The sequence below is a fragment of the Camelina sativa genome, chromosome 13 (assembly GCF_000633955.1).
Source record: "Camelina sativa cultivar DH55 chromosome 13, Cs, whole genome shotgun sequence".
Lineage (NCBI taxonomy): Eukaryota > Viridiplantae > Streptophyta > Magnoliopsida > Brassicales > Brassicaceae > Camelina > Camelina sativa.
In genome coordinates this window covers 10,940,278-10,951,560 of record NC_025697.1, presented here as the reverse complement: position 1 = coordinate 10,951,560, position 11,283 = coordinate 10,940,278, and the positions used below count along the sequence as shown (strand labels likewise).

The window sequence follows — 11,283 nt, the reverse complement described above, 5'->3', positions numbered from 1 at the left end:
GGGGGGGGGGGGGGGGAAGAATTGGGCTTCCTCTTTTTGGTTTAAACGGGCAACTCCAAGGAATTATTTTTAGATGTGGGTCGCACACCTTGACCGATTACCTACTACATCACTATTGCTTTCTTGAGGACTGCCAGTCTCCCCTCATTGCTGCTTGTGCTCTTCTGCTGTGGAGACCAGAGATCACTTGTTCCTCTTTTGTCGGTTCAGCGCTTTCATCTGGTCCTTGGTTCTTGCCAGATTAAGATCATCTCCATCTCTTTTCCATGATTGGGAAGATCTTATGTTTTAGACTCAGATCTCTACAACATTTGCTCCTTCCATCCTCAGTAAACTGGTTGCTCAAGTTATAGTCTACGCTATGTGGAAGCAAAGAACAATGTTCTCTACAATGGTCAAATAGTTCTGCCGGTGGCCATCTTCAAGACTGTTCACCGGGAAATCATCAACACAATGAGTGAAGAAAACTTATGTGCCTCTAGATATGATGAGGGTTCTAACCTATAACTAGCTTTTGCTTCCTTGTTTTTTCTTTTTTTCCAAGGAACCAACTGGTTTGGTAATCTCAAATGTAAATCCAAACTCTCTTTCATTTATATGATATTTACTCACTTAGCAAAAAAAAAAAAAAAAATCTTTTGATGTCTCCAGGTACAAAAACTCAGGTCTTTGATGTTTTTAGATGGCTTGCTGCTAAATTATTCTTGTATCATAATGAAAAAAGGGAATGTTAAGATGTATGGCATCTTCATCTTATTTAGCCCATTATCACTTTTGTTTTTCTTGTTGTTAGCTTTTGTTTGTTAATACTTTATTTTCTTCTTTCAAATTCATATTAAAAAAATTACTCAAACAACACTTATAAGTTGTTGGTTTACTCAAACAACACATATTATTTGAAAAAAGACAATAAAGCTTTAGGTTAAACTGTTATTTACAGTCATGCCATTATAATTAAAAAAATAAGAATAATAATTTTTTTAGTATTTGTGTTATTAAAAAAGCTTCTGTCGTAACTCACTCTTATCTTTGAGAGAGAGAAAGAGATTTCCGAATAACCGGAATAAGATTCCGATTTTTTTGTTTTTTTGGTTTTTCCGATCTCCCTATATATAGATCAGATCTCATTTTCCGCTTTAGGCGGATTAGTCTCTTTTCCGTCTTAGCTTTAGATCGTTTTCTAGCTAAAATTGGTTTTGTTTCTCATCTTTCTACAGGAACCTTAGTTTTAATTCCGCTTGTCATCAGTTGGTTTGTTTTTAGTAAATGTCGACTTAACTCTTTCTCAAACGATGGAGTAATATCTTCGCTATAATTTCTTCGTTATTACGAAGTAGACCTCATGGTTTAGGTCTGGAAGCGAAGCTTCTATCTTTGGGTTTTGGGTTGAGATTAAGAGAATCTGAAATTTCTTTATTATTATTGAGCTTGCGATGTTCCAACAAATCTGATGAGGCTGTTATTCTGTAGAAGGATTTATCAAGTGGCTAATCAGAGTAAATTAGCTGATTGTGTTCAGAGTTTATGGATATGCAAGGATATCAGCTTTGATGGTAAAGCGGTGATGAGATGAACAAAGCTTGGGGCGGAAGGCTATTGTCGGCAAGCATTGGGAATCTAATCAAACGCATCACACGCGTCCACACACGTGTCCTCAAGTTGGACTTTTATTGTGTAGAATATTCTAAGATATTTTGTTCTTTAATATCATAATATGTAAAAGTCCAGCTTGTTGGACTTATTCCATAAACTACTTGTATTAGCCTAAATGAGCTTTCCATTTCAATGGAATTTGGCCGATAAAAAAAAAAATTCACAACAAATATGCATGTAATCGGTGGTGGAGCTTCCTGGAGGTGATGATCTTTGGAGAAGATTTGAAAAGTTTCATTCATATATCCCAATTTACTTAATACATACTGTTTTGGAAAACACATGAATAAACATATGATTTGTTGCAACAAACCGTCAATGGATTGTTTGCAATATCTACTGTCGCTAAAAATAATATCTGTCACAAAAAATCTGTAATTGTACATATATGTACCACAATGATATATAAAGAGTGGTATTGGATTCTAATTTATGAAAATTTTTGAAGAGTTCAACAAAATCATTAAAGGTGAATAAATGAAAGATTGTTAAAGATTGCTAAAGAGTTTTGTTGATTAGTTTTCTAAAATCCTATAAAGTCTTCCAAACAATCCCTGTATTTTTATGATATTTTCCATGATTTTATTTTGTAAAAAAAGTGTCTAAAATCAGGAACCAATAAAATAATAATTAAACTCATTAACAATTCTAGATTCTTTTGTTTTGATTGAATAACACAAAACTTTTAATGACTTTATAAAAGTCTGAATTCAATAACCCAAATTTGTTCAGATTAAATGACTTTTTACAAATCACAAACTAATAATACAAAACTTTAACAAAGTTTAACAAAATCTTAATCTAATAACAACAAATTCTACATAACATTTAAAATCTTTAAAATTCTGTTCAAATCTCAAACCAATAATAATTCTTTTTTTCCTTGTACACCAACTAAAAGACTAAAAAGTCATTAAATTTCTCTCAAAAAAACATACAATCTAGTCATTTTTTTAACATTTCTAAGTTATTTGAGTAAAGCTCCCTTAAAAAATACATAGATGAAATCTACATTTTTTGTTTCTAAAAATCCAGTTGACCAATATTGTAAAATTGTTAATAAGTCTTTGGGTAACTTATCCTTATATACACATAAGTAGATATACTCATATACATCAATATTCACTAGACCTTATCTCGAGTATATATTATACGAGATTCATACTTATCTTATTAACAAATATAAACTTAAATGCAGCATGTAAAATCAAATATATATCAAATAACATGAAACATAAATTAAATCATTTAATTATAGAACATCGTATACATAGTAGTATAATATTACATGGCCATACTTTTCTAGATCACAGGTCTATAATAAGTTTGAGCCAGTCTGTTATAGTTTGGTTTGATAAAAATAGTTATTACTAGATGAGGACACTAGGACTTGGTGTAGCGAAGACGAGCAGCTCATCATCATTCTCAAACATAGCCATGTCAGTTTCAGATAGTGTGACCCATGCCTCAACCCCTCCAACGTCCTTTGCGTCCATTAACACGACCTGCGTTTTATCAATCGAATCTGGAGCAACCCAAACCGGATTACCCCATCCAAAATCCGCCTCATAAAACGACATTCTGCACCAGCTAGACACAGCATATGTCTCCGTCTCAGGACTTACCTCACACAACGAAGTCAGCATCGCACTTGCGATTCTCTCTTTGGCTTCAAATCGACTTTTTGCGTCTTCAGGATCGTTTCTGATAAGCTCATTGAGATCCTCTTTAGTTCTATGCAGCTTAGAGACCGTTTCTTGGATTTCCATCTTACTCTCTGAGCTCTCCATAAATAATGGTAAAAAGAAGAAGTTTCCAATTGCCTTGTGTGGCAAGAGAGATGTAGAAACTCTAGGTCGCAAGTCCATTGTCTGTGTTATAGCAAATTCTGTTACCTCTCCCACCTTTGACTGGTGCGCCTTTGTCATGCATCTAAACAGCAGCGCCGTGATGGACTCAACACGGGTAGCTTGTGGCACACGTTTTCCACCCGAAGCTCTGTTTTTGAGCTTTTCAATCATCAAAGCACCAAAGACAAAGCTCTTTGTCTTGGATTTTTTCTCGTGTACAAGTAACGGAGGAAACTCGATGGTGATATCAGCAGGAGGGTAGAAATCAGCCGCCGCAAATTCAGGGTTCACTGTGTCAGCATAACCTTTTGCAGCCTTTGTCCAGCTGCAAACAAATGTTGACAACGAGGCTGCATCGCATATCTTGTGAGAGACGCTAACTGCAACTGCGAATCCTCGGTCTTTGAAGAAAATGACCTTGACATGCAACAAAGGCCAGGTATCTGGATCTGCATGGTCCGGAGAGGCAATGAGCTTGTGAACCAAGTCAGCATCTGATGGGTTTCTCAGAAAATCGTAAAGAAGTATATCAGCCCGTGCCTCTGTAAACAAAGCTCCCTCGTCGTTGCAATGGACAGTGACGCCGTCTTTGATTCGTCCAGCGAACGGATAAAAAAGGGAGAGAGTCTGAGAGAGTGAGCTCTTGAGCCTCTGGACAACAATGTCTCCTTTGTTTTCTTGATCATTGTAGAAGAAAATGGCGGAAACGTAACTTGAAGGAAGGAACTGGTCGAAGAGAGAAAGAGAAAGGGTTTGGAGATGATCAGGTGAAGTGGGTCTGATTATTTCTTTGCTTAAGAGTTCTAGCTCCATTTGTTACTTCTTTCTTTTGAACAAAATATTAAAAGGCGTTTGAGAGTTGCTCATATTTGGTACTAGATCTGTATGTGTACATATATAGAGAGAGAGGTAGATACATGAATTCGACACGGTTCACAATATCAATACTGTATGTACTGTTTTGGTTAGTGGTTGGAAAGAGATATATTGGGTTAATTAGTCAATCTTTTGTTCAAAAGGCATTGACTTTTAAGAGCACAAAACAGTAAAAAGATCGGGTGTCAGTTATGTTGGTAGCTCAAAGGAAGAGTTCGGCACCGCTATTTTCAAAAAAAAAAACCCTCTTGAACGTCCGCCAGGGTATATGATTCATTGAATGTTGAAATTAAAACGTTATATTACAAAAAAATTTGGTCCGAATAATGCATGCAGCTGGCTGTATTACATTTATGAATGTGAAATGTGTATGATATTATTTTGGATCTTTTTTGAAAATATCTGAATTTTCATTACAGAAAATGGATTGTTGAAGCTACAAAAGAGTATGATATTATGGTCTCGTGGGAATTCGATGTACCAGATGTTGACGAACCAAATATATTGTATTTATCAAAACGATCGGTATAATAAAGTAGCAATATTTTTTTCTATCAAATACTATGTGTACAGATTTGTTGCATTAATTAGGCCAGTATGGCTATGCATGTAGATAATCCTAAAACAAGCAGCTACACATTACGAAAATGTCATTAGCGAAACAGAGTGGAGGTATAACAATTTTTTTTTTTTTGAAGAGCTGACGGCGAAGGCCAAGTCTTGAGGTTTTCGTATGCAAGAAACACCATTATTCTTAATTGACAGCGTCTATTGTCTACTTTAGAGGGGAAAATGACTAAATGAGTCATGTGCAGTTTATATATAACTTCCAAGATTTTTTTGCATGGGACGATTTTCCACCATATAAACTGAGCAGTGGTCTTCTTTTGTTGGCTTATAATATAACCTCGTAAACTTTATAATTCATTTTTCGTAGGAAATTGTTGTGACAAAAATATATTTTTAATCCGCATGTATAACATGTGAGTCTGTGAAATAAATTGTCCCACAATCACTTCGTCCAAAAAAATATGAACTGGGGAATAATAAGACTATCAGCCATAGATATAATATCCTCTTTTAATTTCAGTGAAAAAAAATTGTCACTATCAAAATAAAAATGATGCAAAAAAAAAAAAAATGAAATAAGTAGAATCTTGCTAAAAACTTCTTTTGTCCTCAAAACACCACCAGTTATTTGCCATGGAAACCTCATCTCATAAAAGAGTAACTAACCCAAAGATATCAAGAAAAATTAGAAACTTCAGAACCTCTCATTTATTTTTCAGAATCAAAAACAACTAGATCAGTTTCCGTGCTATTGCACTGATTAAACATTATTTTATACAGAAATTTTTTATATTCATTTTAAAATCACTTTGATATTTTATATTTGTTTTAAATCATTTCACCATATAATTTAAACACTTTACATTTAACTTGCTGTCTGTAAAAGAATCATAACTCATTCTTCCTCTAACTTATTACATTTAATCCATGGACTGCTATAAATTTTTAAATATATTTATTTTTAAAATCAAATTAGAGTATTTTTGTAATTTTAATTTTTTGATATGTTAAATAGTTATTATAATCTTTAAAATAATCGATTGAAATCATTTTAAAATACTTCAATTATTTATTTTATTATATAACATTATGCATTTCAACAAAATAATGTATGAAGCTGAATATAAATATTCAAAGAATGACCCGCTAGTCGGTCAGAATTTTTGTTTCACTACAATTTTTTTCTCATAGATTGAACAATGGAAACAAAATAGTTTTGATTATTATATGGATGATATGATGATTTATTTATTTCACACAAATAGATTCATATGAGGATAAGAGATGAAATATAATAATTAATGATAAATTAATATGGTAAGTTAGATATCAAATCTTATAAGTTTATTTTGATTGGGTATATTTTTTTTTTGAAATTAATAATGTGCTTTAGTTTTTCTAAAATACTTAAACTACCCCTAAATTTATTGAAAAATAGAAAAACAAATCACACTCGTACATCTCGTGGAAATGCATCCCCCGAGCGTCTTCTAACGAAATCCGCCTCATAAAGTCCGGTAGTGAATCTAACAAATGAAATCCTAAAAGCAAAGAGAAAACATAGTTGGTCAATCTATCCACAAGACATCTCCTGTAAATAACATTGTGATGTAATTATTTACCTTTATAATGTTAAGTTCAAAAGTATACTTCCCAGTTAATAAAAGGAGAATACTATTCTTTCCTATACACTGATTCATGAAATATATTAATTATTATTATTATTATTATTATTACTGCATTTCTTGCTCTAAAATCAGTCGTCAACCGCATATATAATTATATAACATTAATTCATACCTACTATTTGGATATAATATCAAAGCCCTCAAATTAACTCAAAATACCAAAATAATTAAAGATGGCACGTAGGTTTTGTAAGTTTTAACTAAATGATATCTTTGTAAGTTTATTTTGGATGTATTCCTTCTATTTTGTATGCATTTCAATTTACGGGGGTTATCTTTTGCATATTTCCTTTACATTGGATTCCTTTAAACAAAATTGTGTACAACGATTGAATATGATTTACCAACGATCAAAAGGAAGAAAAAATTAAAATGATATGTAATTACAAAAAGCTTGCCAAGACGATGATACTCTATACATATATGGAAACCAAAGAAATCTTTCTTTCATATGAAATTGAAGGAGTATGAGTGGATATCTGCCATAACCTAATACGTGGTCCTCTTTCTCAGACATATCTAGTGGGACGCCAATATGACAAAAATTGGGTCGATGTTCTTGTTTTGTTACTACAATTGGATTCCTTTGAAGGCTCTTTCAAAAAATTGTGTACGATTGAAAATAATATATCGTAAAATTAAAAGAGAATAATTCAGTTCTCTAACTAGACTAACGCATATCTTTTTTGTAAAAGAGCTCCAAACCATTTTTCATATATTAACAAAACTGCCATCTAACTATATTTGCGTCTTCGGAATCGGTTCTGATAAGCTGATCATTGAGCTCCTCTTTAGTTCTCTGCGGCTCATAGCCATCATTTTTGAACAGCTTACGGCGAAGGCTAAGTCTTGAGGTTTTCGAATGCAAGAAACACCATATATACAATACATAAGTTACTATCTATGACTGTAATTTATGAAATCGAGTCATGCAGAGTCTAATTGAAATCTAAATGGATTCACCAACAAAAGTAAATATACGAAGAGAAATGGATTATTTACCACCAGAAATACAAATAAACATACAACAAAGGTACAAATACAAAGAGAAATCATGGATTTATTACCAGAAATACAAATAAACGTACAACATAAATAAAAATGAAAATTCGACCATCATAGTGTAGAGAATTCATTCAATGGATTGGAATAACCACCTCCGCAACATTCTCAAATAGGTATACTTTCAACGAGCAAAGAAACGATGTGTGCCTTCAAGTACTCGGGGTGGGTGTAAGAATCTTGGTACCTATAGAATACATCAATGACACGGGAAAGGTTAAAAACTCGCATCAAAAGAGGGAAAGGAAACGCATGAGGCCTCATTAGCTCTTGGTTCAAGTCCTTCCATGCATCTGAAACAATGTTTCCAATTTCTTCCACTGCTATTTCCTTAGAAACACCAAACTGATTCATATAACAATCAATTCCAGTTGCTACATGCTCCCGTTTGTGTTCAAACTGCAATTACAAAATACCAAACGTATTCAGTTTGAGAAATACGTACATACATAGTGAAGATTCCAAACTTAAATTGTTCTCACATCGTAGCTGGAAATGTCATCTGTGAATCTACAGATCATCTCAGAAGCTACCCTAATTTTAGGATGTGAGCTTAACCATTCAAAAGCATCAAGTTTCGCGACATCTGTCATCCTCACGAATGTCACGGCTATCAAGGCATAGTAAGCTGAAGTCAAGATTGCATTCTCTTTATACTCATCAAAAGTAGCAATGTAGTCCCTTTTCAACCACTTTGCCTCTTTCATAAATCCATTCGTTGCTGTTTGCAACTGATTGTGAAGAGTTGAGTTAGTTATATTGGATATATATATATAAGCAGAATGATACTTAAAGTTGGTTTCTTTGGTCTTAACTGATTTCTTGAGATGGAAGCCACAACCTGACATTCCTTCATTCTCAAGTTCCTCTTCTAGCTTATCATAGAAATTTACCAGGGCATGGTAAATGTACTTCATGCTGTCAGGTATCCCATTAGGAGCAGCGGAAAGCCACCTGCGATAAAGCCATTAAAACCATAGAAAAAATCAAACTTTATAATACACATTAAGTTTATATATATCAACAAATGTGGTACTTTTCCATTGCATCTGTGAAAAGTTCAAGTTCCTCCACTGTTCCATATGCATCATACGTATCATCAAGTGCTGTGAATAAGATTAGTGCAATAGCTAATGTAACTCGTGCTTGAGAATACTGAGGCTCGAAGTATGCTCCAAGTGACCACAAGTACGCCTCTGTTATCCTATGCCTTGTGTATGTTATTTTAGATTCAATCTCCATTTCATGGTACCACCTTAAATATTATAAAAGAAGTTCAACAATCCATGCAAGACAATTATGTGTATATGTATTGAGTGGCCATGATAGTTACCTTGCTACCCAAGAAAGCTCTTCACAGTGTAATATTTGCAGCAAATTAAAATCTATCTTTGCAAACTCAAGTATTGTTGGGTCGCACGACTCTTCTTCCTGGTAGTATGAGATATATTGTCTTGTTTCTATCCTTGAGATGCCTTTGTGGTATGGATGTTTCAGGGCATTCTTGATGCGAACTGCGAGATGGGGGCTAGATCGAGAAGAAATTTCTTCTAAATGAGCACGTGAGAAACGGAGAGCTTCATCAATAATGTCTTCTCCGTGAGTGCTCCATTGTGCAGATTCATACAAACTTAACATCCCGTTTGCATCGGCCACCAAGTGTCCTTTGAACTTCCCATTTTTGTCCGTGAACTTCTCAAACACATCTTGACGTGCATAAATGAACATTTTGAGTTAAATTACGAAGACCATGAAAAGTGTGTAGTGTTGTTCATTCATATATTTTAAAGTATTTTTAATTACCAGCAGAAAGTTTAAAGCCGAATTGCCTGAAAACTTGAAAAAGTATTCCAACCGTGTACAAATCGCATCCGTCTTGTCTTATTGTCTTATTAAAGTCAGGACAATCAAATAACTTATCCAACTGCTCTACAATATCTCTCTCAAAATGATAAGAGACACCGAGGCGGCATAAAGCATCGATGAATTTGATGTGCTCTATTGGATTCGCTTCGGAAGACATAAACGATTCCTTCACAACCGCCTTAAGCGTAGCATGCTTCTCTTTGAACGTGTCATTACCCTATGTGGCAATGGAAAAATCGAGTATACATGAGTTAATCAAATCATAGTATATAGCCTTCAAATAATAAATACTGCATGAAAAAAATAATATGAAAAGGATATATATACGTACGTGGTCAGACTTCGAGAAAGAGGTTAACGGATCTTCCCATATGTTTGCAGAATAATCAGCTAGTGGACGGTGGCTGTCACTCCCCATGCTAAAAGTTTCAGGTAGAAATTGTTTTCTCACTAAATGATTCACTTATTCATGGTTCTGCAAATGAAATTAAGCTTTGCCTATACAACTAAGTTCCATACACATATATATAGAAATGTTCGAAAAAACCATTACGATAACGGGTTTCAAGATTTAGGCGTTGGACGATTTTCCACCATATAAACTGATCAGTGGTCTTTATTTTTTTGGATTTTTTTGGATTTTAAATATGTTACGTCTTAATGTCTTACTTAGGGACAAAAAGTCATTTTAATGTTAGATTAGTGCTTCTGGGATGTCCGCAAATTTATTGTTAATTTATTTTTAAGGCACTCATAAAAATTAGTAAGACTTACTATCAGCTCGATGTTGACTTAACCTTGGTACAATTAAATGTTTAAAACTTCTTTTTTCGTCAGAACAACACCAATTATATTCCATGAAATCCTCGTGTCGAAAGGATACTCTAGCAAAGAAGAGTACTACTAAACCATAAAATATCAAAAAAAAGTTAGAATTTTCAGAGCCTTTCAATTTTTCTTCAAAATCAAAACATTAAACCGTCCAACAGACTCATGATATATATAGATAGCACTCTCAACAACCGCATAATATTAATTCATACCTAATTTGACTGATAATCTTTCAATTGTAACTCTATATATTACTGTTAATATGTCTTGATTCGGATCAACGAGCCGGGGCATCTGTTGATCACACACTAGCAAGACGGCAGGAGTCTCGCTGTCCTAGCAATGTCGGGGTCTAATGCTACATATAAGATTTTTCTAGGGTGGCGAGAGTCCCAGATCCGGCGCCGACGGTATAAGATTTTTTCATATGACCGCAATTTTGGGTGTAAGTTCTGTCAATGAACTTTTATGTGTAGGTCCAAAGCGGTTCAACGTTAATTAGGGGAATTTATATAGTACTTTTGTTTACCCTAAGTCCTAAGAAATGTTGTAATATGAAACTACGTATTACAATCTCAAGTAATAAAGTTGGTCTCCGTCTCCTTTCCTTTCATAATTTATAATTATGATGAAGAAATGCTCGTCTTCATCAACATTCTGCAAAACCGGTTTTGGTGATTTTCTCCAATTATTATGCAAACAATCAGGAACAAGTTGGTATCCATCCATGGTTGAACTCCAATTATTATGCAAAGCATATATATGTCATATATTCCAACTTGTTGAACTCGCTCTAAACGACTAAACCGACAACTTGAGCTAACCATAAGAGACCGATTCCCACCATCGACAACTACACAAGGCTAAACCAATCCATTAGGCACAAT

The 11,283-nt window shown here is 34.0% G+C and overlaps 2 protein-coding genes across 2 annotated transcripts; both read right to left on the bottom strand.

The window, feature by feature from the left end:
* On the bottom strand, positions 2,914-4,440 carry LOC104736409 (BAHD acyltransferase At5g47980). Its single transcript, XM_010456381.2, has one exon. The coding sequence runs from the start codon at positions 4,314-4,316 to the stop codon at positions 3,024-3,026; it is 1,293 nt and encodes a 430-aa protein (XP_010454683.1). The 5' UTR covers positions 4,317-4,440; the 3' UTR covers positions 2,914-3,023.
* LOC104736408 (alpha-humulene/(-)-(E)-beta-caryophyllene synthase-like) lies at positions 7,614-10,051 on the bottom strand. Its single transcript, XM_010456380.2, has 7 exons — positions 9,897-10,051; positions 9,503-9,782; positions 9,033-9,405; positions 8,736-8,954; positions 8,515-8,653; positions 8,182-8,430; positions 7,614-8,098 (listed from the first exon to the last, which is right to left on the bottom strand). Exons 1-7 carry the CDS (start codon positions 9,981-9,983, stop codon positions 7,808-7,810), a joined length of 1,638 nt encoding a protein of 545 aa, XP_010454682.1. The 5' UTR covers positions 9,984-10,051; the 3' UTR covers positions 7,614-7,807.

Excerpts from the sequence above, each read along its gene's own strand:
- LOC104736409 (XM_010456381.2), bottom strand. The coding sequence starts at position 4,316 with ATGGAGCTAGAACTCTTAAGCAAAGAAATAATCAGACCCACTTCACCT.
- LOC104736408 (XM_010456380.2), bottom strand. The coding sequence starts at position 9,983 with ATGGGGAGTGACAGCCACCGTCCACTAGCTGATTATTCTGCAAACATA. Across the intron at positions 8,955-9,032 it reads GAGCTTTCTTGGGTAGCAAG|GTGGTACCATGAAATGGAGA; the intron begins GTAACTATCATG and ends ATAATATTTAAG. Across the intron at positions 8,654-8,735 it reads TTCACAGATGCAATGGAAAA|GTGGCTTTCCGCTGCTCCTA; the intron begins GTACCACATTTG and ends GCTTTATCGCAG.